Here is a 27,402-nt window from a genome sequence, read left to right on the forward strand (position 1 = left end):
CTATGTTGCACTAATCTCTTATTAACACATAATATTCATGTATACATTTTGAGATAAAAATGTTTTTTCAAAAGGAAAAATAAGTCAGCTGCTGTAAGGCTCTATCTCTAAATCTGAGCCCCAGTTGGAATTTTTTGGTGATACTAGCTTCTAATTCCCACTGGTATGAGGAGCCAAGAGGCCTGTCTTAGAACATAGATTAGTGCTGCTTTTGAACTCTAATCCAAGCATCTACCATATTTTAAAATGTGATTATGTCTGCATTTTGGCCCCATGGATCATCTCTCCCATCACTGATGTTGATCACAGGATCCTTAGGGAGTGCTGGGGCCCGCCAGGCACAGCTGCTCAGGAGGAAGTACCAACAGTCATCCAGCAGATGGCAGTAGTTCCCAGACTTACAGAGCCGGAAGAGCCCTTAACGGCTCAGTCTGGAGTCACCTGAAGTGGTTGACCTTGAGAGCAGCGCCATTAGATTGCATCAGATAGAGGGCACCTTCTATGGTTCAAAGTCCCAACCAACATGGGAGAGGGCAACTAATTTTAGATTTTTTTTCTGTTGCAACCAAACGTCCTCAAACAAAAACAGATATTTCTTCAGCAACCTTTGGCGTTTATAACATTTTATTTATAATGCTGTGTCCAAATGATGCAAAAAACTGGTACAGTATATTTCTTTCCAAAATAAAATGAAATAAAGAGCTGGCAAATTCAGAAATAATTAGAACAATGAAAATTAGAAAAGTGGGTGATATAAATTTGTCAGGCCTTTTTTTTTTTTTCCTAACATCACTCCTGAAAACTGGGTGATGTTCAAGAAAGTAAAGAACCTAATTTCTGACCCTACATTGATTATTTCACTTGTTTAAGCACGTATTCACACAGTTTCCCAAATGTATATTTGATGCCTGTTTATGCCCAGGTAATTTCTGGATGCTGGGGTTTTAGCAGTAAACAAGATCAATAGTGTCTCTGCCCTCATGAGGTATATCTGTGGGAGAGTCTGTGAAATAAGTCTGTATCAAATTACATTATATAAATAATATCATCGGTAATGATAAGTGAAAAGGGGAAAAAGTAAAGGGCTAAGAGGGTGTAGAGGATAGTGGGAGCTGCTGCTTGGGATAGGCTATCAGGGAAGGCTTCTCTCAAAGAGAGATTTGAGCAGAATCCCCCTACGTAGAGGGAGTGACAAATGCGGAGGTCCTGGGGTGAGAGCCCAGAGGACACTGGAAGCTCACAGTAAGAGGCGCACATGGCGGGAACATGGTGAGTGAGAAGAATGATAGGAGGTGAGGTCAGAAAGTTTGCCAGGGGTCAGAGCATGTCAAACCTTATAGGTCCTGATGAAGACTTTGAATCTTATTCAGAGTTAAAGGTCAAGATGTTGACATTTTGAGCAGCAAAATGACATGGCCTGACTTATATTTTAAGCAGGATTGCTGTGGCTACAGTGGTGGAACTCAGTGGAGAGGAAGGAGAAGGAATAAGGAGGCAATTTTATATTGCTTTAAGGAGAACAGACATGAAAAGAAAAAGGTAGAATGCCAAATGGAAATCATAGAATTTTGAAACTGGCGAGTCATTGAAGAACCTAGCCGGACTTCCACAATTTTCAGATAAGGAACTGAGACACCACCGGATTATGTGACTCTCTGAAGGTCTTACAGTCACCATGAGCGTTGGATTTATGGAACTCTCTAGCCAGTGATCCTTGCTTGCACTTCCTGTCCTCCTCTCTGTTGCAGAGACCCCCACTGACATGTGTGGTTACACCACTCTGTTCTCATCCATTTTCTGTTGGTTCATCTTGAGAGCAGCGTGAGTGTTGCTCCCATACTCCCAAGGGGGGAGTTTCTTCATCCGTTCCCTGAACTATTTCCTTATATAAGCCAGAAGTACTGGGATGCCTTTGCCTTTCTTAGTGCCTCGAGAACATTTCCTAACCAGGAACACCTGCTGTGTCCTGCTGCATGTCCCAGCCACATGTGTGAAAATCATGCGGTTAGACTGAAGGCAGTCTGTGCAGTGACACAGTGGCCCACAGGAACCTGGTTGTAAACCCAACAGAAGTTAAGAAAGTTTGAGGATCAGTATCCCAGGCTCATTCTACTGCAGTCAGATCCCACAGGGTCTCGAGAAAAAAACAAAAAACAACAACAACAAAAAACGCAAACAAGTTTTTCAGTGAAAATAATTTTTTTTTTGAATACATAAGATTCTTTGGGGACCAAAATCACCCCCAGTTGAAATCAAGTACTCTGTTGTGCCCCCAAATGCTCAAAGGTATTTGGGGGCACAATAGAGTAGTAGCAGATATGAAGCAAAGACCCTGTGGGTCCAGGATGGTCTCCATCTCTTGACCTTGGATCTGCCCACCTCAGCCTCCCGAAGTGCTGGGATTACAAGCATGAGCCACCGTGCCTGGCCCACAATGCCTTTTCTTTTCTTGATTCTCTGCTTTTCAATAGAAATTTTAGAATCAGTTTTTCAATTCCATGAAAAATTCTGTTGGGATTTTAAAAATGAAAATATATTGAATTTTTAAAATGAAAATTATATTGTATTTATAAACTAATTTTAGAAGAACTGACATCTTTGTGATATAGACTCATTGACTTAATCACCACATTATATCTCATCTAGATTTTCTTCAGAGTCTTTTAGTGTACTTTAATAAATTTTCTCCATTATGGAGAAAATTCTGAAACTTAAACAGTCTAAAGTTCATCAAAATCTATTACCCTCCTCTCAAACAATAATAAAACAATAATGATGCGACAGGTTAGTTCCCTCAACCCCCTTCGTGGTCGGGAACTGGAGTGGCTCGTTTCACTCAGCTCACCACTGGCTACTCCTCATGGAGGAAGAGTGCAGGAACCAGAAGTTCTTTATAGCTTTTGTTATTTATTCCCAAGTCTCTTATATTCAGAAGTCTGTTTAAGCTTTTTTGATCAAGATTTTTAATATCGTTCAAATCTTATCTATCCTTATGCATTTTTTATTAGCTTGATCTATCAATTACTAAGAGGATACATTACAATTTCTCACTCTATCTCCCTACACCTCTCTCAGTTTTTTTCTTGATATGTATGTGAGGCCGTGAGATTAGGTGCATATGAGTTTAGAATCATGTTATATTCCTGGTGATTCTTTTAATCATTATTTAATAACCATCTTATCATTAATGATACTTTTTTCCCCCTTAACATTTACATTGTCCAGTAATTATATAGGTACACTAGCTTTCTCTTATCTATTGCCTGGAATATATATTGCATTCTTTTACTTTTGATGTTTCTGTATGTTATGTTTTAGATACTTTCTGGAAACAGCATGTAGCTTAAATGTATTAAATCCAATGTGACAAGCGCTGTTTTTTAAATGACAAGTTTATTGCATTTATAGTTATAATGGCTGACGTGTATTATTTATTTCTACAGTCCTATTTTGTGCTATTATATTTACTCTGCTTTTTCCATTTTTTATTAGAGAAGGATTTTTGTTTCTGCTGTTTTCCTATTTTCTTTATTTCTTTATTTTTTTTTATTATTTTTTGAGATGGAGTCTTGTTTTGTCACCCAGGCTGGAATGTGGTGGCACAATCATAGCTCACTGCTACCTTGACCTCCCAGGCTCAAGTGATCCTCTTACCTCAGCCTCCCAAGTAGCTAGGACTACAGGCATGTGCCACCATGCCTGGCTAATTTCTTTTAATGTTGTTTTGTAGAGATGGGATCTTACCATGTTGCCCAGTCTGTTCTTGAACTCCTGGTCTCAAGTGATCCTTCTGCCTCAGCCTCCCAAAGTGTTGGGGTTACAGGCATGAGCCACCACACCCGGCCCTTTTCTATTTTCTGTAGGATTGACTGTATTTTCTTAGTCCTTTCTTCCCCTGTATTAGGATGAAATTATACATTCTTTAATTTACCATCCATAAATTGTTAACTCTCAAACTTAAACAGTCTAAAGTTCATCACAATCTATTACCTTCCTCTCAAACAATAATAAAACAATAATGATGAGACAGGTTAGTTCACTTGACTCCCTTCCTGGGCTGGAACTGGAGTGGCTCGTTTCGCTCAGCCCACCACTGGCCAGTGCTCGCGGGAGGAAGAGTGCGGGAACCAGAGCGAACGAATGCTGGCAGTGGCTGGTCGCTCCTCCCTGGTGGAGCAGGCTCTGTGCGGGCCCCGCAGCAGCGTCCAAGCATGTTACCGCCAATGCTCTTTCAGCTCTGCCGTCCAGAGACAGCCAAGAGCCAACCAGCTTAGTAGAGGGTCAGGGTGGCAGCCCCAGCCCTCTCGGCACCCGGGTTCTTGTCCGGTGTCCAGGAAGAATCAGGTCACACAAACTCTGTTTGAAAGGTGATGAATACAGAAGACTTTATTGAGCGGCGGGTGGCTCTCAGCGGAAAGGGAGGCTGGAAAGGGGATGGGAAGGTGATCTTTCCCTGAAGCCCAGCCATCTCCGGCTAGGCCCCTCTCCAAAGCCGCACTGTCTGAAGTTAGCCACATCTATCCATCTATCTGTAGTCTCCAACACTCAGTTGCTTCTCTGCTCACCGTTCAGCTGCTTGTATCCTCGCTGCTCAGCCACTCGTGTTGCTCTGCCAGCTGAAGTGTTATGGGCACAGGACAGGGGTGAGGCAAGCCAAAAAGGCAACATTTGGGTGGAAAAACGGGGTCAGCTGTTTTCACTTAGGGCTGTGGTTCCAGGCCTAAGGGTGGGGTTTAGCCAGGAGCCCAGCCCTTCTGTATCAATAGAGCCTTAGAAGCTTTAGTCCAAATCAGTTCCTTCTTGTGTTACATGTTACTTTTCAGTATTTTTGTTCTACCTTGTTTAGTAACCACATTTTTTAAACTCAATGCTTGTTTAGATTTATTTACAGATTTACCACTTTCTGTGCCCACAACTCTTCGCATCTTACTCTTTCCTTCTTTGTCTTGAAATATACTTTTGAATAAATGTTTAAAGATCTGTTAGCGATAAACTCTCTCGGGCTTTGTGATCATGTCTTTGTTTTAGTCTTTCCGTTGAACAACCATTTAATTGAATATAGGGTTGTTGTTTTTTTTTTTTCTTTTGAGGTGGAGTTTTGCTCTTGTTGCCCAGGTGGGAGTGCAATGGCATGATCTCAGCTCACCACAACCTCTGCCTCCCAGGTTCAAGAGATTCTCCTACCTCAGCCTCCCAAGAAGCTGGGATTACAGGCATGCACCACCATGCCCAGCTAATTTTGTATTTTTAGTAGAGACGGGATTTCTCCATGTTGGTCAGGCTGGTCTCGAACTCCCAACCTTAGGTGATCTGCCCACCCCGGCCTCCCAAAGTGCTGGGATTACAGGTGCTAGCCACCATGCCTGGCCTCTTTTTTTTTTTTTTTTTTGTAGAGACTGGGTCTCGCTGTCACCCAGGCTGGAGGGCAGTGGCGCAATCATAGATCACTACAGCCTGGAACTCCTGAGCTAATGGGATCCTCCTGCCTCAGCTCCCCCACTGAGTAGCTGGGACTACAGGTGTGAGCTACTGTGCCTGGCTAATTAAAAAAAATTTTTTTTCTGAGAGACAGGGTCTCACCATCTTGCCCAGGCTGAATATAGGATTTTGCCTGGACGATTATTTTCTCCTAGCACTTTGTCTTTAAAGAGTGAGAAGAGAGAGTGTAAGTGTCTCTGGTTTGAACAACTCGCCCATCCGAATACCTAAAGGAGAACTGAACCATGGTTGGTACTCAAATGTGAAGCCTCTTTAAGGAACAGAGCAGCTCCACAGACTCAGGTGCTCACATCTTAGCTTCAGCCCTCTTGCTGTGCAGCTGTAGGAGTGTAAGTCTCCCTCCCCACTGGATTGTGAGCCACCGACAAGCTACATCTGCTCTCTCTTTGCCATCTCACTTTCCCTGTTCTAGCTCCTGATTTCTCAGTGCAAGATGTGAATTGAGCCCTCTTTTTTAGGGAGCCAATTGGAGACCATACTACGTATGTCAATTTTCCGTTAGTTACCCTGTGTCTCCAAATGATTTATCTTTTCATCTTTGCTTTTCTAGCAGATCATCCCCATAAGGACACAAACGTGTGTTCCCTACTCACAGGAAAGACCCTCCGTATGCTCACAACCTGCCACCTACCATCCCATCTCCCTGCCTTCCTTCAAGCTAGAGTTACTGTGTTTACAATCACTGTACCCACTTTTTCAAAACCTCCTATTCATTCTTCAACCCATCCCAACCTGCTCCCACCGCCAGCTACTCATATGTAAACACCAATGATCCACCTTTTTTCTAAACATAATGTTGTCCCATAAACATATCACATGCCATTAAATTTCTTTTTAAAAAGTGCAAATGATAAGGAATGTGTTATGTACTGCCAGATTATCCCACAGAAGGAGAGAGAGAGAGAGAACCCGCCAAAGCGCAAGCTTCCTTTTAAAGCCATATCCTCCTGATGCTACGGAAAATGGTTTTCTCTCATTAACAGTCAGTTTACAATTGCTACCGAACTCCCAGTGAAAATGACTGACTAGATACATAGATCATATGAGATTATAACTGGGGTCTTTCAACTAACATTTATTTTGCCTTTACCGTGTGCAGAGCACCCTGCAAGATTTGGCTCGTATAGAAAACATTCACTCACTAATTTACTCACTCGTCTAACAAATACGTATTGAGTGCCTGCCGTGTACATAGCACTGAATTCTTAATGTCAGCCACCATTTCAGCTGTTTAGAAATGTTTTAATCACCTGTCTGAATTTTACACTGCCCACCCCACCTCCAGTCCTGAAGTATTGCCACAGAAGGTTGCCAGTAAATTATTATTCATTATTCTCTAAACACACAAAGGCTCCAAGCCTGAAATTTCTTGCACACCATGATGGAAAGATGGCCTTGGGTTTTCCTGCTGTGTTCACAGTCGCTTCTCCCATTATGCTTTGCCTATGTATCTCCTCCATCAGCAGGTGGTAGAGAAGCAGGTGCATAACACCTTGGTCTCTGGCCATCTGCTTAACTTTCCAAGGCCCCATTATCTTTAGAAAGGGAAACTCTGAGAGAGAGAGACACAGTGGCGTGTGTTTGGTTGACTGGCTTACGTACTTCAAAAGGCAACACCCCACAGGGGTTATGCACTGTTTGCGCTTCTGCTGTGTGGACGTGCATAAAGATAAAGGCATCTGAGAAGCTTTGAGGTGAGGGCTGTGGAAGTCACTGGGTGCCTGAGGTGCCATTCTTAGGCTGCGGTCAAATAAGAGTTTCGTGAAACGTGCTGAGCATAAAAGAACAACATATCTGCCTATGGCCGGTACTTAGAGCTACTTTCCCCCACCAGTCCCAACCCTACCATCATAAAAACAAACTGCTGCATTCATGAGATTCATTCAGATTGGAAGGGACTGATTCCAGCAGATTATTTGGGGGAAAGGGAGGAGCAAGGGAAGCCATCCACATCTTTGCAGCCCCTGAGTTCCTGTGCTGGCTGGTGCTGAGCAGGCCTTCTTCATGCAGAGCCCAACGACTAGGTAAGTCACCCAGTAGCTCTTGTGCCTCACTCACACAGCATGCACTCAGTTGCAATATTTTTTTAATTAAAATTTTTGTCTTTATTTTTTATAGAGATGAAGTCTTGCTATGTTGCCCAGGCTGGTCTTGAACTCTGGGGCTCAAGCAATCTTCCCACCTCAGCTTCCCAAAGTGCTGGGATCACAGGTGTGAGCTACCATGTCCAGCATTAGATTCAATATTTTCTAAGACAGGGTCTAACTGAGCTGTTTGATCACCATGTTTCAATTAGGAATGCATTAGCTGCTGCAGCTCCAGCTATCACAAGCACCTTCACTGCCTAAGCAAATACGGAAAGCTGGGAAGTTCCAACAGGTGTCCTCGTGCATCTTAGTGACCCAAACTGGAGTCACTATGACTCTCCCTACCCCCACCCCATGAACAAAGGGGGCTTAAAAATCCGGTACTTCACTTCTGTAGTATCTACAGCAGAAGCAGGTGAGAGAGGAGGGAGCTGCGGTTGGAATATCTACCTTACCTTCCAACGTGAAGCACAGATTGTCACACCAAGGACCCTCAGAGGTCCTTGCATAATGTATAATGACTGGATGTGGTCATTATAAGATCAGGCATAGATCCTGATTCAGTCAATTTTTGGCAAGGGTAGCAGGACTGACTTTACTTATAGCATATAGCCCAAGCCAAAGTGACTTAATGCGGAAGAGCCACTGGGAACATCAGCTCCAGAAGGGGCTCTGGGTGTGGATTATTTTCCAGGAACACTCTGCAGAATGATTTCCTTAATATCCTGGAAAGGTGTGGCTCCCCTTGGGCCTGAACTTTTGCTGTTAAGAACCTAGATGAATGCTGCTGTCATATATTTTTATTATGCCTAAACTACCCCAAAAGTTCACTGTTTCTATTTTCCATACATTCTGTAAGTCCCTAAAATGTGTCAGGAGTGAGTGAGGTTTTGATGGTACAACAGAAACCAAAATAGATAGTGTTGATTTCCTCAAGGATTTTACAGTCTGGTGGGAGAACTGCATTTATGAAATCATCACATAAATAAGCATAAAATTACAAACTCATAATGCCACTAAAAAGGAGAGAGCTATGAGAACATACCTGACCTTATCTGGGATACAGGGAAAACATCCCTAAGAAAGTGATTTTGAACAGAAATATAAAAGAATTAAAAAGGTAAAAGGATGGGCAGTGAGGGATAAGATTTCTAAGCATAGAGAACAGCATCTGCAAAGCCCCTGAGTCAGAGGAAAGGACGGTGTATCCAAAGCTTTGAAAGAAGAGCCAGTGCAGCTGGAACATGGTAAGAAGGAATAAACTGGTGAGAGATGAGGCTTGAGCTTGCAGGGCCAAGTCATGTAGGGTCCTGGGAAGACTTTGAAGGGACTCAAGTCACAGGTCTGACCTGTCATTATTCCATCTAACCAACCAATTCTTGAACATTTGCACTGAAAGAGATGACCCAGTTTCTGTCTGTGGCTTACAGCCTCGTGGAGAACCATTCTTATTCGTGGAGAACCATTCTTATTCTGGTGGGTATTAGGGTTTTGAAGAGACACAATTAATGGCACCTTTTTTGCCCACTTTTGAAATCAATTGCAAAATAAAACAACACAGTCAGCAGAGGAAGATGATAAGGATGAAGATGAAGCAGATGAATCAAATGCCATTCTTATTTCTAAAAAGGCTGTGTCAGAAGACATAGCTCATTCTAAGAGCCAAAGTGAGCTTGCAAACTCCCTTCTGTCCAGTTCAGACTATGGGAGCTTACCTGAGGGAAAGTTTGGGTTTGCACAGGTTTCACACCTACCCAGGCTACTGTTTTCCACTGTGCTAGGTGGAGAGGGAAGGTAGGAAGAACTGAATTAATTAGTTCCAAATTGAATTCCTCCTCCCTCCCCAGTGTCCTTTTTTGTTTTTGTTTTAGTTTTTTTGGGGGGTGGGGGACAGGGTCTCACTGTCACCCAGGCTGGAGTGCAGAGGCACTATCCCAGCTCACTGCAACCTCCGCCTCCCAGGCTCAAGTGATCCTCCCATCTCAGCCTCCTGAGTAGGTGGGATCACAGATACACGCCACTATGCCTGGCTAATTTTTGTATTTTTGGTAGATATGAGTTTTCACCATGTTGTCCAGGCTGGTCTCGAACTCCTGAGCTCGAGCAATCCACCCACTTTAGCCTCTCAAAGTACTAGTGTTACAGGTGTGAGCCACTGCCCCCGGCCCCCAAGGTCCTTTGATAGATGAGCTTCCCTTCTTCAGAAATGTGGACCTACTGCTTCCACTTAGCAGCCAGGTCACTGTCCCCACATCTGTAGGGAGGGAAAGGGGTTGGACAAGAATCCAGCAGTACTTAGGGAGACTGTATTCTCATGATTGGAACTTCAGGAGTAGGGAATAAGTGTTCCTCCCTTGTCGTTGCTAAAAGACATTAAGAGAAGGGACTCAAAATACAACCTGGTCCTTTTCAGTGAAGATGGATTCTGATAAATGACGATGGATCACCTCCTACAGGAGAACACAATGCTACAATCCCCAAAGCATGTGACTTCCATGCTGAATTAACTTCTGTTTCCTTTTTCATCCACATAGGTAAAATTCTCCAGTTGTTTCTTTTTCAAACCTTGCTTGATGTGACAGATGCCTGCAGTATGTCTAAATTAAAAGGGTGACTTTTAGGGTCACAGAATGTTAGTGCTGGAAAGGATTTCAAGGTCATCAAGTCTAATCCTATACCTTATTTTATTGGAAAACACAAGACCCAGAGAGATGAAGTGGCTTGCTCAAGGTCACCCAAGCCGTTTGTGTCCTCCCAATCATTGGGATTCTATGACTAGTGATATTTCCAACTACATCACGTTGATATAGCTGAGAAACTCATTATTTATAGAAAACCTGTGATGCCTTTATTGAAACAAAGCACAGGTTTTTATAAAAATAAAAGTCACCCTTTTATCGGTTAACAAAAATTTGTGTTTTGTTTATTAACTTTTTTACAGTGGAATAACCCCTGAACTAGTGGTTTGATTATTCTGATCCTAATAAATGTCTCCTTTTTAATGTTCTCTTTTCCTAATTAACCAAGTGCCAAGTAGAAAGAGATAAGTTATGCACTTTAATTACAATAACCCCAGGCTACAGGGGGAATTCTTATCACTGGCTTGGACCGTACATTCTGTGCTACTTAGAAGTAACATTGGTAAAAACTTCCTGTAAGCTGTGGATTTGGGATCCGAGGTGGCGGGGCAGCAAGGAAACAGAAGCAGTGAGGCTTTAGTTCCAGGTTTCTTCCATCATGCTGTGCCTGGTTCTCTCTGTGCTCATTTCCTTCTTATTAAAAATGGGAAATGACTATTATCCTGGATTATTATGAGAGAGGGAGTTTAGGATGCTGCAAAGATGACTGGGTTGCAGCAGCAGGAGCCCAGAATTCTAGATCAGCTCTGCCACTAATGAGCTGCTTCTCTGGGCGAGTCTCATGGATTCTTTGAGCCTTAGTTGACTCCTCTGTAAAATGGGCTGGTTGTGTTAGCTGATCCCTGCAGTCTTTCTACGAAAGTTAAAACTGCTTTGACTCTAAATCCTTGTGATTCCATATTCCTTTTCCCATTCTTCTTCCATACCCTATGTTTCCCCAAACTGAGTGAACTCAGGTTTCAAAGAAATAAGTTACAAAAAGTGTCAAAACAGAAACAATTTTTACAAAGACCAAAGAACATTATTCATTGAAAAATATGTGCCTTATTTTACTTGTCAAAATGAGCAGAGAATCTAGGATTATTTCCATTCTCATTATGGTATCATTTCGTAGCAGCAGCAGTTTGCTTGTGGTCCTTTTCTCTGAGGAGTTCCCTTCAGGAAACAGAATTTCCTAGAGCAGATGGAGGGGCAGTAAGAGATCTCAGCCACCTGCATTCTAACCCTTGGCTTCTCTAACTTACAGGTTATTCTGACTGAACTATCTTTAGATACTCGATGCAAAAAAAAATTGTGCGATAGAGTCTTATGGACATCGAACTAAGAATCATATTATCTTGTTCTAGAGTTAGAGCTTCCTCTAATGAGCTGCATGGTGTTGATTTTAAGTCAATTGTCTTCTGTGGCCTCAATTTCCATGCTTGTGAAATGAGAAGATTAGGCTGGATGGTGTCTAAGATTCTTTGCATTCTTAATTCTAGCTTCATTTGGGGAAAAGGACAGGATTGGTGGCAGTTTTGGGGGTCTTTGGATTGGGAGGCAGAGTCTCACCATGTTGAGCAAGGGCAGGACATAGTTCAGCACTGTGGGAGTGGCTCCTCTCACTCCTCTCAAAGGTGTCGGCCTTTGTTGAGTACATGAAGTGTTAGTGACGTGGAGGAAGGGAAAGGATATCAAGAAATCTAAAATGTGGTTTCTGCCCTCAAAGGATTTACAATCCAGTTGGTAAACACAAGGGCAAGAGTCTAAGGCCAGGATCCCAGAAGATGTACACACCACCTTACACATGGGTTGACTTTATCAAGCAATGGGCATTTATGCTGATCAGAGGCACATATCCATGGCTGGGTAGCCCCATCCAGGAGAAGATGAAGGAATGTCCTACAGGTCTTGGTGGCTTCTTACTTTGTGGAGTCACCATTTTTTCCCCAGAAGAGTCTGTTTTCTTTTTAGAATGTCGCTTGATTTTGGTCTTTTGATGGCACACATTAAACTCTGTCTCCATAGAATGCATGCCCCCTGGAAGAATATGTAGGCTGTGTGTAAGGAGATAGGAGTGGGAAAAAGATGACAATGGGAAAAAGCATTAACCAAAATCCTAGGGTAAGAAAATACAAGATGCATTCAGGAGACAACTGGCAGACCAGTTTGGCTATTATACAGCTTTTAAAGAGTATTATTTTTATTTATTTATTTTTTTTTTTGAGACGGAGTCTCTCTCTGTCGCCCAGGCTGGAGTGCAGTGGCCAGATCTCAGCTCACTGCAAGCTCCGCCTCCCGGGTTCACGCCATTCTCCTGCCTCAGCCTCCCGAGTAGCTGGGACTACAGGCGCCCGCCCCTGCGCCCAGCTAATTTTTTCTATTTTTAGTAGAGACGGGGTTTCACCATGGTCTCGATCTCCTGACCTTGTGATCCGCCCACCTCGGCCTCCCAAAGTGCTGGGATTACAGGCGTGAGCCACCACGCCCGGCCAAGAGTATTTTTTAAAAAACAACAAAAACCTGAAAACGTAATTAGGATTCAGATTAAGTAACATGATGTCAAAAGAGAGACCAAGGATAAAATCTAGACCTGCCATTCCTCATCTGCCTGCCTTTGAGCCAGTTATTTAATGTCTCTGTGTCTGTATCTCCACTTGGTAAAATGGAAGTAATAACACCAATTTGATAGTATTTTGTGAGGATTAACTTAAGCAGTGTATGAACAGCTCCTGGCACACTAAGAATGATCAACATATGGTAATTTTCTCAAATTCTCCGATCTTTCTACCTCCACGGTGGCTTTTTCTGCAATAGGCGATTAGGAGAGCAGTCACCGGACAGAACTTGGATGTGAGTTCAGCTCAGCCAGTTATAAACTGTTGGATTTTAGGCAAAATACTTAACTACTCTTAACTTCAGTTTTCTTATGTACAAAATGGGATTAGTCATACTTACCTTGTAAGATTATTGAAAAGTTTAGAAATATATCATGTTCAGCACCCAATAGTACCGGGTAAGAAGAGGAGAGGGAGTAGAATTCAATAAATCATGGTGATAGGGGGGAAGAAGGAGGAAAAGAAGGAGCTGTTTTAATTGAGAACCTTGAATTCTTGATCAAGAAGCCTAGAATTTATGTTGTAGGCAGTGGAGAGTCACTGAAGGTGATTTTTCAGATAGGAAACCATAGGATAAAGATGAAGAGAATCTTAACCTTGTTGAGAATGTGTCAATAAGGCGCACAGGGCAAGGGAGAACAGCCTGGAGGGAGAGAGACCAACCTACTGAAGACAAAAGCTGGTTTGCTTTATGTATGTGCTATATAATTCTTTTACTACCAAATGGATTTCTTCTTCTGGAATCTAACAATTCTGAATGTATGAGAGAGGCAGAGATAGAAATGGAGAGCGACGGAAAGGACAGAGGGGAGAAAGAGAAAGAGAGAGGTGCCAGGAGAGAGATAGATACAGTAGTTCCCTTTCTGCGGGGGATGCGTTCCAAGATCCCCAGTGGATACCTGAAACTGCAGCTAATACTGAACCCTATATATGCAGCAGAACTAGCATAAATTTTGTTTTCCTTCACAGTTTCACAGACAGAAGATTTGTTCTTGCCATAGATCTTAGCAACCTCAGCATGTGATTTTTTTTCTTTCCTTAATTCAGTTGAGAACTTGCACCTTTTAATTTAAAAGATGCACTTCATGGCTTCTCTTTGGCGTATCTGAATCCCAGAATCACTGCTCTTGCACTGTGAGGCCATTATGAAGTCTGATAATGGTTACGCGAACGTAAGCACTTCGATACCATGACAGTGAATCTGACAACGGAGACGGCTGCTGACCAAGGGGCAGGGAGCATATGGAGCATGGATGCGCCGGACAGGGGGATACTTCATATCCCAGGCAGGACAGAGCAGGGCAGTGTGCTATTTCATCATGCTACTCAGAACTTATGAATTGTTTATTTCTGGAATTTCCCATTTAATATTTTTGGACTGTGGTTGATCGAGGGCAAATGAAATCGCAGAAAGCAAAAATACAGATAAGGGGACTGCTCGCTGTACAAAGACAGAGACAAGAGGAGGGAGCTGTCCTCAAGGGCTTTTTGTGCAAAGACATCTGGCACACAGATATGCTGCATGCAGGTGGCTTTAGAGAACGTGCATCTGGGTATAAATCTGGCATCGACAGGTTGAATTTTCAGTTGACAGGTGGCTACTTTTTTTTTTTTTTTTTTTTTTTGAGACGGAGTCTCGCTCTGTCGCCCAGGCTGGAGTGCAGTGGCGCGATCTCGGCTCACTGCAAGCTCCGCCTCCCGGGTTCACGCCATTCTCCTGCCTCAGCCTCCCGAGTAGCTGGGACTACAGGCGCCCGCCACCGCGCCCGGCTAATTTTTTGTATTTTTGGTAGAGACGGGGTTTCACCGTGGTCTCGATCTCCTGACCTTGTGATCCGCCCGCCTCGGCCTCCCAAAGTGCTGGGATTACAGGCGTGAGCCACCGCGCCCGGCCAGGTGGGCTACTTTAAATAAAACTGGGGAATTGGTGTGGAAGGGGTGAGAACACCACCTCCGCTTTGTTATCCCACCTCCACCAAGATGTTCCTGAACCCCTGAGAACAGCTCACTCCACCATGTCTCTGGGTTATCTGTATCATCTGCTGACCACATTTGTGTCTTCTGGTCTGGCAGGAGATGGATTTCTGGTCGACAGCACGCCCCCTGACAAAAATGACTTTCTGCCATTTCCTTCCATTCCATTTTCAATCTGATTGCTGTTTTGCTTGGAGGAGTGCTATGGTCGGAATGTTTATGTCTCCCTCAAATTCATATGTTGAAATCCTAACCCCCAAGGTGGGGCCTTTGGGAGGTGCTTAGATCATAAGGGTGGAGTCCTTGTGAATGGGATCAGTGCTCTTTTTAAAGAGGCCCAAAGGGGCTTGTTTGCCCTTTTCACCATGTGAAGATGCAGTGAGAAGGCACCATCTGTGCCCTCATCAGATACTGCGAGCCCTTTGATCTGGGACTTCACAGCCTGCAGAACTGTGAAAAATAAATGTTTGTGGTTTACAAGCCGTCAGTTTATGGTACTTTTGTTATAGCAGCCTGGACAGACAAAGTAGGAGGGTGAGCTTGTCTTCGTGAGAATGGTGCATGATTTAGCTTATTCTGAAAGCAAAATGTCTTTAGTTTATGTTTTTTATGCTTTTTATGTTATCTTTCCTTTTTCTTTTTCACTAGTCATCCAAACACTGGATGTCTAAAAACTAGTGGGCATCAGCATCCTACCAAAGTCAGTTTCTGTTGCCAAAGTTGTTACTGCCCTAAAGGCTGGTGCCTGGCTTGTTCAGTTGAGAGAGGACAGCAAGTTAGTACCTGTGCTGGCCCAGATCCACTGTGAGGACGTGCAGGTGCCCTGGAGCCGCTCTTTGAAAGGCTACCACCTCCTGATGGAATGCTTCCTGTGTGCAGCCTAAGCCAGAGCACTGTGGATCAGTGGGTTCTGCGGATGACAGTTGAATAAAAATGCCAACTGAATGTCCCCCAAAAGACAATGCTCTGTATTGACGTCTGAGAGCTTTTCTCACCCACCTTTCAGTTCTAAAGATTTTGTCATCCTGCTAAGATGGATGAAATGGTTGGCCCCCAAGATACCTTATAGGGCCCCCTTTTTTTTGGTTGTGGGACTGTTTACTATAATCTCCCTTTCTTGTTTTAAAGACCGTTTAGTGAAATACTTTGTACATCAAAAGTATATATATAAGAGATATATATATATAACATATAAAAATAATATGAATATTTGCATGTACCCAGCACTTACCTTAAGAAATAGAATATGATGGAATACTCTCAAAGCCCCCTGTGAATCACACCTCATTCACATCCTTTTTCTATCCTTCCTCGGGTATTTATGTGATTGTCCTGCTTTTTAAAAGAGTTTAAATTACATATATATGTATCCCTATGTAATATACTGTTTTGTTTGCTGTTGTCTTTTATATTATGTCATCAAACTAGATGTGTTCTTTTGCAACTTACAATTTTTTTGCATGAAATCATGTGAGATTAAGCCATGTTGATACACTAAATGATGATTCATTCCTTTCCCCTACTATATGGTACTCCATTTTACAGACATACTGTAAATAATTTAGTCATTCTTTGTTGATGGACATTTGGGGTGTTGTTTATTCTTATAAATCGCATATTTGGAGTATTTTTTCTGTTACAAATTCTGATGCTATGAACCTGTTTTGCACATGCCTCTTGGTACACATGTGCAAGAGTTTCTCTAACATTTGTAAGTTGGGGTGGGATTGCTAGGTATGAACAAACATCTACTTTATGAAATATTTCCAAGTATTTCACAAAGTGACTGGACCAGTTTATGCAAGTACTGTATGAGTCCTCATTGATCCCATCCTTGGTAACATTTTTATTACCTGATTGACATTTTTGCCAGTCTTGTCAGTATGAAATGGAAGCTCTTTCTGGTTTCAGTGGGCAATTCCTTAGTAACTTACAAGAGGAAACATTTTTTAATATGTTTTGGTCATTGATGCTTCCTTTTCTGTGTTGAATTCGTTGTTATGTTTCCAATACACTGCGTTCCATTCGGTGCAGCTCTGCCTGTGGCTGAGTTAGGCTAGACAGTGGAGCAAAGGCCTGTGCTGATGAAAGGTGTGCTGCTTTTCTTTGTGAAGGCCCTGAGGAGGCGGGAAGTGGCCGCTATGGACCCCGTTATATCACCGACATGGGAGCCGGTGAGGATGATGAAGGATTTGAAGACGACTTAGATTTGGATATTTCCTTTGAGGAGGTAACAATAATCTCTGCTCTTAAAACCCAGGGTGTTTGTGTTTCCTTGCCGAACAAGGCAATTTAGCCAATGGACCATAAACATTGTACTTAAAACTTAAATGGGCCCATTTGCTTTTAACACTGATTTGTTTCCTCTGACGCTCAGTCTCCAGGGGCTGATAAATCAGTAGTAGGGAAGTACCAGCCGTGCTGATGTTCCGTAGGCAGCTCCTGCCTGCGGACTCCACAATCTGGCAAAAACATACTTCGATTTCCCACCAAGGGAAATTTCAGAAAATCGGGTATTATAAGGAAATGAACAATTCCTTGACAAAGTCATGCATCTTCATCATATTAGAATAAGAATAAATCATGTAATATCAGTTTTACTGCTGATTTTCTGAGTAACACAGGGAAAAGCACTGAAAGTCCCTGAGCATCAAGCTCTTTGTCCATAAACTGGAGTCAGTGTTGCCTTCCCCATCTCCATCCTAGGGTTTTCGGAAGTGACCATGTTTTAAAGTAGTAGGCAACAGCTATAAATAAAACAGTCCAATTGCCGTGCTCTGTGTTCATCCTCAACCCCTTTCCTTTTCCGGCTTTAGGTTAAACCACTTCCTGCTACCAAAGGAGGGAATAAGAAATTTTTGGTGGAAAGCAAGAAGATGTCTATATCTAACCCAAAGACCATTTCCAGGCTCGTCCCCCCTACCTCAGCATCTCTCCCTGTGACCACGGTGGCTCCCCAGCCCATTCCCATAGAGAGGAAAGGGAAGAACGGTGTGGCCATAATGTCAAGGCTCTTTGACATGCCTTGTGATGAAACTCTCTGCTCTGCTGACAGCTTTTGTGTCAATGACTACACCTGGGGGGGCTCGCGATGCCAGTGCAACCTGGGCAAAGGTGGTGAGAGCTGCTCAGAAGGTAGGCCCTTGGGGGAGAGGAAGAATGTGGTGATGAATTGGCACCATTGAGAGCCAGAGGGCAGTTTTGTGGTCCAAACATAGTTCCTTCTAGTCCCTTTTCCAAGATAAGTTCCGTCTTCCGCGTATTGGTCATTAAATTAGCTATACAAGGCAAATTGTGAGGCAACTTTCATTGCTTCTAAGCAGACAGCAATCCTATTTCTATGTGTGCCAAATGTGTAGTCCCTTTAAAGCAATCGATAAATCATCCTGATACTACCTTAGAGAGGTAGGTTTTACTATAATCACATCTCTACCAAAATATGCAGCTAAAACTTATGCATGAGGGTTAAGAAGGGTAACAACTGGGCCAACTTGTATTACACAAAGGCCTGTATAGCTGAGGGCAAGTGACAGTGGCCCTAAAGCCATTGGTTTCTTCTTAGGAAAGTCAGTGCCAGTCTCCAAAAATGCAACTTCTTCCTAAGAATTTCAGAAGCTCAAAGTCTCCAAGAATGAGAGTTGTAGGTATAAAAAGTATAGAAAAGAAGATAGCAAAGTTGAACAGATTAGTGAGGGTTCTCACTTAATGACATCCAGGCAATGCTGTGTATTGATTTTTGCTTTTGAAGCAGTGAGGAAATAGCATTCTTTTGTGTTATCTTTTTTCTTCTTCAGATATTATTATCCAGTATCCTCAGTTCTTTGGCCACTCCTATGTAACGTTTGAACCTCTGAAGAACTCCTATCAGGCATTCCAAATTACTCTTGAATTTAGGGTAAGAGGGACATGTTGTTTGATGAGTGCTTTTTGGACACTTTAACACAGCAATGTGCTACATTCAAAGGCTGGGGGAGAGGAAGGGAGGCAGCAGGAAGAGCGATCAAAGGTAAATATGACACAGAGCCTGTCTCTAAACCAGCTCATGAGACAATAGGATTGAGGAGCACATTCACAACATTCAAGTGTGACAGTGAGGAGACAGTGGGTTTGTATGTCACTGAACTATAGAGTGGCTGACATGAAGCTTCCAAGTGAGAATGTTGGGGTCCGAGCAATGTTGTTCATAATAGTGATTTCTCCCAGGCCAGGATTGAGAAGAAGCAATGCATTCCCCGTTCCAAAATTGTTTAAAAAGAGAGCCCAATTCTCTGTCTTCATTGTGATAGCTGTCACTGAACAAATAGAAAACTGTTCTCTATGCAATGTTTGCATTGTGAGGGCCCAGTGGAGGTTCTCTGATTTGAATCAACAGCAGATAAGAATTCAATCAGTGACCTCAGCTTAAACTGATTCTTTTGGGTATCTCCCAAAAGACATAAAAAGGTCTGGAGGTCTGGAAAGAAGTCTCATTTGAAGTCATGGCCACAGTGTTGAGTCTTCAAGAAATGACCCGTCTTAGTCTAAGACCACCAGCACAGCTTTCGGTTGAGCCGTTCTTATCATCCTGTTCTCCTGATAGAAGGAAAGAAGCAAATGTGCATTTCTCCCCAGAGGGAAGGAAATAGAAAGAACAAAGTGAAAGTAGAATTGGATATACACCAGCAGCATCCTTGCTGTGACCGTGGTCTTTGTACATTTGGCTGTCCGAGGATCTGCAGGTGCATCCACAAAGGACAAGTCAAGAGTGGGTCAGAGATGGAGCCACCTTCCTTTCACCTCACTGCCACCTCTCAGTTTATATCACTGCCATTTGTTTATTGAAATGAACTGGGACCAGGTATCTGGGAGTGAATTGGAGCCCACGTGCTTGACCCTTTGTAGATAGGATCGTGGAGGGGAAAATGCTCAAGTTTCACATTTTTAAGTCTTTCCAGATGGCGCTTTATGGAAGGGGAGGCACTTACTGTTCATGTGGCTTTTGTTTGTATAATCACAGGCGGAGGCGGAGGATGGCTTACTACTCTACTGTGGGGAGAATGAACACGGGAGGGGAGATTTCATGTCCCTGGCTATCATCCGACGCTCCCTGCAGTTCAGGTAATTCCTGCCAAAAGCCTCACACTCTTCTTTTGTTACATTATCCTACGTTATATTTGCATTTTTATAGTATGAGAAATATATACAGGATAGATTCCAGTAGATGAAAGAATGGTTTGTATAAAATAAGTATGATATGAACCAGTTTACCAAATACTGGGGCACTGGGATTGCAGGATAACCTATAAAACTTGCATTTTGGGACCTTGTAATCATTCATTCATTCAGCAGCACCTACAGCGTACCTGGCTCTGGAGGTGTTGAGTGTACCTGGCGCTGCAGGTACTTTTGAATGTACCTGACTCTGGAGGTGCTGTTGAATGTACCTGGCGCTGCAGGTACTGTTGGATGTAACTGGTGCTGTGGGTGCTGCTGAATGTTTCTTGAGCATCTACAGTGTACCTGGCACTCCTGTCGATCCTGAGGATGCAGAGTGAGCCAAAGGAATACAGTTCCTTTTCTCTGGAGCTCTAGTGGATGTGATGGGAAGAAGGCTGGGGTCTTCTCATTTCCTTTTGGCAAATGTGACTGACAGGTGTGGACTGAGAGGAGCCTCCAACCTCCCATGGGCTCCCCATCCTCATCTTCCTCTGGGCTGTGCTGGGAACTCTTTGGCTTGCCTCCACTGCCCTCATCGTTTCTCCCCCAACATGGAAGCCACCTTTAGCTTATGTGCGGTCTTCTGCGGGGCAGAGTTTTGTGGAGGGGTGAAGGTTTTAATGACTCTTGTGGAGGTGTGCAATGCACCTCTTTGTGAACAACCAATGGGCACCAGCCTTGTCCTTCTCCGTGGTGCACTGGCTGACATCCTAATGGCACCAACCCCCTGCTGCCTGACCTTCAGCATATGATGCAACCTCTCCAAGCCTGCGTTTCCTGTGGGGCTGTTGTGAGGGTTAAATGAGTTAATTCATAAAAGCGCTTAGAGCAGCGTCTGATCCAGAGCAAGTACTCAATAAGCATCAGCCATTATTGTCTTCTTAAATTACTTTCAGCATAAAAAATGTTTTTGGTTAAGTTGAAGAAGGCCTCTGAGTATCCCACTTGGGCTAGAAAATGGGCCCCCATGCTTTGCTAAATGGTTTGATTCATGAAGTTTGGTGTTAGCCACCAGGATCTTGGGCGGTATTTTTTGCCTTGTGGGGTTCTAGCACTTGGAGGATCAGATAGACTCTCAGTAGCACTGACTGTTGTTAGTTGGTAGCAGCTCTCCAACTATGCAACTCCTGCTGAGTGAATCTGCTATCCTCCTTGGGGTAAGCCTGTCCCGCAATACCTCTTGACTGCATCTCACTTCACTGAGGATCTCGAGACAAAGGGAGGGCCTGAGAAGTGACTGCAGTTAATGAAAATGCTAGTAAGGAAAATGCTGGCCATGACTCCTTCCCCACGGGAAGTCTCAGGATCCATGTGGAAGAGGCCTGGTGGCTATTTGGAAGTTGACCAGAAAGGTCCAAGATTCCACCTATTAGGCATGGTGACCGTGGGCACTCCCAGGCCATAGGGAGATTGGGATAAAAACAAGAATAATGCAGCCATCTGAGGACGCTCCTCCTCTGTCTCACCTCTCTGCTGAGCTTCCTGTGGACCTCGCCTGTGTTTAGGTACAGCTAAGCACAGGTGGCAGGGCTGGCCAGCTTGCCAAAATGAGCCTGAAGACCTGGATTTTTATATTTGATGAATATCACTGAGCTTTGTTATTTGAGAGTTGGGAAAGTCCCCAGAGAAATCCTTGGAAGCAGAGTGACTCATATTCTAATTCTCTGTACCTTGAATTCATGGTAAGCATTTGGCAATCGCTGAAAACGAGAAGGAGGTCCTTAGTTGCCCATCATTTTCTTTTCTTTTCTTTCTTTCTTATGATTTTTCCTTTACTTTTCTTATGGGTCCTGTCCTTTTCAGAAACAGAGAAGGCTAAATTCCTAATGAGCCGAAGTGATCATCGACTTCTAGTCAAAAGAAAATAGGAGCCGGGTGCGGTGGCTTACACCTGTAATCCCAGCACTTTGGGAGGCCAAGGCGGGCGGATCACGAGGTCAGGAGATCAAGACCATCCTGGCCAACATGGTGTAACTGCATCTCTACTAAAAATACAAAAATTAGCTGGGCGTGGTGGCATGCACCTGTAGTCCCAGCTACTCAGGAGGCTGAGGCGGGAGAATCGCTTGAACCCAGGAGGTGGAGGTTGCAGTGAGCAGAGATCACACCACTGCACTCCAGCCCGGGTGACAGAGCGAGACACTGTCTCAAAAGAAAAGAAAAAAGAAAATGGGATGCGGATTAGCTACTACCTTTCATTAATTTCTTTTTTCTTTTCTTTTCTTTTTTCTTTTCTTTTTTTTTTTTTTTTTTTTTTTGAGACAGAGTCTGTTGCCAAGACTGGAGTGCAGTGGTGCAATCTGGGGCTCACTTCAACCTCCACCTCCTGGGTTCAAGCAATTCTCCTGCCTCATCCTCCCAAGTAGCTGGGATTACAAGCACTCGCCATCATGCTCAGTTAACTTTTGTATTTTTAGTAGAGACAGGATTTCACCATGTTGGCCAGGCTGGTCTCGAACTCCTGAACTCAAGTGATCCACCTGCCTCGGCCTCCCAGAGTGCTGGGATTACAGACATGGGCCACCATGCCCAGTTTTTTTAAAATTTCAACTTGTATTTTTAATTTTTATTTTTATTTATTTTTGGGACAGAGTTTCACTCTGTTGCCCAGGCAGTGGCATTAACTTGGCTCACTGTAACCTCCGCCTCCTGGGTTCGAACAATTCTGCTGCCTCAGCCTCTGGACTACAGGCACCTGCCACGACGCCCAGCTAATCTTTGTATTTTTAGTAGAGATGGAGTTTCACCATGTTGGTCAGGCTGGTCTTGAACTCCTGACCTCAGGTGATCCGCCCACCTTGGCCTCCCAAAGTGCTGGGATTACAGATGTAAACCACCATGCCTGGCCTAATGTCAACTTTTATTTTAAATACAGGGGGTACATGCACAGGTTTGCCACATGGGAATACTGCATGATGCTGAGGCTTGGGGTACAGATCCCGTCACGCAGGTAGCAAGCACAGTACACAAATGCCCATGATTTTCTAAGTTGCAGAAAAAATCAGGCTAACAAAGGCCCTACGTTGAAAGGTCCTATGGGCAGATGAAAGATAACTAGACGGAGATCATCCCCAGGAAGAGGTGCCTAGTTCTTCCCTGTATTGATTTCAACAGCACTTGATATTCATAAACGTAACTCTGAACAGACCGACTCGGAAAGGAGCTGTTGACCTGGAAGTGACGTCCATGGAATCTGAAAACATAATGAGCTGGTTCATCAAAGAATCTTCTTTTCCTTTTCCTCCCCAACAGGTTTAATTGTGGAACTGGGGTTGCCATCATCGTAAGTGAGACCAAAATCAAACTGGGGGGCTGGCACACAGTTATGCTCTACAGAGATGGGCAGAACGGGCTGCTGCAGCTGAACAACGGCACCCCGGTGACAGGCCAGTCTCAGGTAAGTATGAGCCCCACACCCTGCCCACCCCACGTACCACTCACCATGAGCCTCCAGAGAGGGACTCACTGCACAGAGCCGTGGCAGCGTCTGCAGGATTCAAGTTCTGGATAGGCGTGGTGAGGCCTATTTCTTGTGGTGAACCCATGCAACAGACCTTTGATGTGCTCTTGAGTGGTCTTGCACTCCAGGTGAGCTTTCAGGACACACACCCACCTCACATCTACCAAAGAGAAGAATTCAACTTACAAGCATCATTGCTGTTGGTGCACAGGTTCATGCTGCAGGCCTGTGCCCAAAGATATGTTCTCTTTCCTAAGTACATCAAAGCCAGCGGTAGAAGGCGGCCCATACTGGAAGAATAGAACCCATTATTACTATTATTACTTGGAGGCAGAGGGTCTCACTCTGTCCCCCAGGCTGGAGTACAGTGGCAGAATCATGGCTCACTGCAGCCTCTACCTCCCTGGTTGAAACCATGCCACCTCAGCCTCCCAAGTAGCTGGAACTACAGGCATGTGCCACCATGCCTGGCTAATTTCTTTCTTTTTATTTTTTTTTGTAGAGATTGAGTTTCACTGTGTTGCCCAGGCTGGTCATGAACTCCTGGACGCAAGCAATTCTCCCACCTAGGCCTCCCAAAGTGCTGGGGTGACAGGGATGAGCCACCACACCCAGCCTAGAAGCCATTATTCATGTCAAACACAAAGCTTGCTTTTAGGACAGGGGTGTTGCAATCCTGTGGCTTCAGAAGATAGTCTCGAAAGGTTCATTTGGTTCAAAATGCAGGAATAAGTTCTTCATCTACCTTTGAGGGGTGGCCGTAATTATAGGAAATGGTAAAAAAAAAAAAAAAAAAAAAAAAAAATGGCTGGACTGTTGGGCTACTCAGCAAATCACCTAGTATTCACATATTTGTTATGGTCTGAGCAATTTTAGGACTATGTTCAGAATAAACAGTTTGGATTAGCAGCCTGCCAAGAAACTGAGCCTATAATTATAATCAGGCAGGTGTCTGTATTCTCCAGGAAAAATGTAGCAAGAAAGCCTTTGTTTATATGTCTACAGCTTCCTCCCTGCTTGGGCTCCTCTCTACTCTTTGCCAGCAAGGCACATTATATAAAGCAGTGGTCCCCAACCTTTTTGGCACCAGGGACCAGTTTTGTGGAAGTCAATTTTTCCATGGACCAGGGAGGGCGTTTGATTTCAGGATGAAAGTGTTCCATCTCAGATCGTCAGGCATGGTTAGAGTTTCAGAAGGAGCGTGTCACCTGGATCCCTCGCCCGTGCAGTTCACAACAGGGTTCGTGCTCCTCTAAGAAGCTAATGGCACAGCTGATCTGACAGGAGGCGGAGCTCAGGCGGAAATGCTCGCTCATCCCGCCACTCACCTTCTGCGGTGCACCCTGGTTCCTAACAGGCCACAGACTGGGATGGGTCCATGGCCATGGTTGGGGACCCCTGATATAAAGGGCTATGCCTTGCTGACACCCTGCCTTCCAAAATATAGAAGAAAATACCTCATTAATTTGGATCCCAGTGATTCCAAAGGAACTAGAATTCCAATTTAGTAAATGTGAATCCAGGGAGACTGTTTATGCTCTGATGGCTAGGTAAGAAAAAGACAGGGTCCGTAAACTACATCAGTGCCAGAGCTAACAGGCCTAACATGATAAAAGTTAGTTTGATAGGAATAAAGAAACTTCTAGCTTGGGTCCAAAATACTAACATGAAGACAGAATGGAGAAGCTACAATAGAAGCCTGTGAAAATGTCTAATTGTTTAAAACAGGGGAAGTTCCATAGCTGTTAACAAACAGGGTCATGTGGTAACAATAAGCTAAAGAAATTATAGGCTGTGTTAACAGAGTCATAGCATCTAAAAAAGGGAGGCGATGATCTTATTCTATTCTGTTGACTATGTGATAGCTTCTAGTGACTCGGATAGTGACTCTAATCCTCTGAAAGGATTACATTCACATCTGGATCACATTCTAAGAAGGCTGCAGACAGATTGGAGCAGTTCCAGGGGTAGTCACCCAAACTGGAAGATGACTTGAAATCCCTTCAATGATTGATTGAAGGAGCAATGTTTAGTTTGGAGAAGAGAAGATGAAGGCATGCAAGGTGGTTTTTCGTTATAGAGTCAAAGAAAGAGCCTTGGGAAAGGAAGATTTACTCCATGGACCCCCAAGGCTGAAGCTGAATGGAATGAGCCTCAAGAGGTCTATTTGAGCTTCACCTAATAAAAGGACAGAAGTGCAACAGACTACCTCAGGGGAGGGGGGTATCTTTGGGGAGTGTTCAAGGGGTAACTTATCTAAACTTCTTGTTAGGGATGTAGCAGGAATCCAACAGCCAGTGAGAGAGCTTGAATTATACGAGTTTTTATATTTTTTGTTAATCTCAAGATTCTATGTTTGTAATGAATGTAAGAATTAATTGAGCCAGGTGCAGTGGCTCATGCCTCCAATACCAGTACTTTGGGAGGCTGAAGTAGGTGGGTCACTTGAGGTCAGGAGTTCGAGACCAGCCTGGCCAACATGTGAAACATTGTCTCTACTAAAAATATTTAAAAATTAGCCAGGTGTGGTGGTGGGCGCCTGTAATCCCAGCTACTCAGGAGGCTGAGGCAGGAGAATCACCTGAACCTGGGAGGCAGAGGTTGCAGTGAACTTAGATTGCACTACTGCATTCCAGCCTGGGCTACAGAGCAAGACTACATCTCAAAAAAAAAAAAAAAAAAAAAAAGAATTAATTTAATTGCCAGGCACAGTGGCGCACGCCTATAATTCTCACACTTTGGGAAGCCAAGGCAGGAGGATCACTTGAGCTCAGGAGTTCGAGACTAGCCTAGGCAACATGGTGAAACTCCATCTCTACCAAAAATAGAAAAATTACCCAGGTGTTGTGTCATACGCCTGTAGTCCCAGCTACTTGGGAGGCTGAGGAGGGAGGATCGCTTGAGCCCAGGAAGCCAAGCCTGCAGTGAGTCATCTTTGAGCCTATGAATAGCCCTGCACTTCAGCCTGGGTAACATAGTCAGACCCCAGCTGTATTAGTTCGTTCTCATACTGCTATGAAGAAATATCCAAGACTGGGTAATTCATTAAAAAAAGAGGTTTAATTGACATACAGTTCTGCATGGCTGGGAAGGCCTCAGAAAACTTACAATCATGGTGGAAGGGGAAGCAAACGTGTCCTTCTTCACATGGCAGCAGCAAGGAGAAGTGCTGAGCGAGGGGGAAAAAGCGCCTTACAAAACTATCAGAGCTCATAAGAACTCACTATCGCGAAAACAGCATGGGGGTAACCACCCCCATGATTCAGTTACCTCCCACCGAGTCCTTCCCACGACACGTGGGGATTATGGGAGCTACAATTCAAGATGATATTTGGGTGGAGACACAGCCAAGCCATATCACCATCTTTTTTAAAAAAAGGAATTAATTGCAAGAAGCATGTAGCTTTATGGATACTCAGGCTGAAGATTGCTTCCATACTAGCGAGACTCGCTAAGCAAGTTGTCAAGCAGGACCACGAGTGTGGCTGTTTAATAAGCTGTCCTGAGAGACAGTGATTCTATCTTAAGTGAGATTCCCCAGCAACAGACCTGAGATGTGGAGTCCTATGCAAGTGATGTATTAAGAAAGTGCTCCCAGGAGAAACTGCTGAGAGAGAGGAGACGGACAGGGAAGAAGAGGTTATCAGCAAGAGTGAGATCTCAGGCCAAGTTTTTCAGAGTATGGTTTCTGCCTGATCCAGTAGAGGAGTTCCGGAGTGTAAATTATGCCTCAGACTCATCCCAAACTGTTAAGGGCTGCCCTGGGAGAATGTGAATTCTTCCATTTCTCTGTAGAGGCAGGCAAAGCAAGCTCCAGGGATCAGAAGGTAACCTTCATCTGAAGCCAGGTTTGAAGACCATTGCCGGGGATCTTGCGAAGGGCGCAGCAAAGTAGCCACCCACCCCTACAAGGCACTTTATGCTCTAGAAAAGGATTGAGCCGTCAGCCT

The 27,402-nt window shown here is 44.0% G+C and overlaps 1 protein-coding gene and 1 long non-coding RNA gene across 3 annotated transcripts in view; one reads left to right on the top strand and one right to left on the bottom strand.

Annotated features, from left to right (window-relative positions):
• The window catches only part of EGFLAM (EGF like, fibronectin type III and laminin G domains), a 200,477-nt gene that overhangs the window by 125,004 nt on the left and 48,071 nt on the right, over positions 1-27,402 (top strand). For both annotated transcript variants that reach the window (XR_013418163.1, XM_001083277.5), the window contains exons 7-11: positions 16,911-17,026; positions 17,613-17,931; positions 18,591-18,691; positions 19,793-19,893; positions 23,245-23,389. Coding sequence is in view for 1 of the 2 variants with exons in the window: in XM_001083277.5 (XP_001083277.2) it covers positions 16,911-17,026; positions 17,613-17,931; positions 18,591-18,691; positions 19,793-19,893; positions 23,245-23,389 (782 nt within the window). In the remaining variant the exon portion in view is untranslated. The remainder of the gene's footprint in view (positions 1-16,910; positions 17,027-17,612; positions 17,932-18,590; positions 18,692-19,792; positions 19,894-23,244; positions 23,390-27,402) is intronic.
• Positions 9,990-13,956, bottom strand: LOC106998725 (uncharacterized). The gene is made up of 3 exons (XR_001445264.3): positions 13,884-13,956; positions 12,002-12,261; positions 9,990-10,183 (listed from the first exon to the last, which is right to left on the bottom strand). It is a non-coding gene; the product is annotated as an uncharacterized LOC106998725 (long non-coding RNA).

Source organism: Macaca mulatta, chromosome 6 (assembly GCF_049350105.2).
Source record: "Macaca mulatta isolate MMU2019108-1 chromosome 6, T2T-MMU8v2.0, whole genome shotgun sequence".
Lineage (NCBI taxonomy): Eukaryota > Metazoa > Chordata > Mammalia > Primates > Cercopithecidae > Macaca > Macaca mulatta.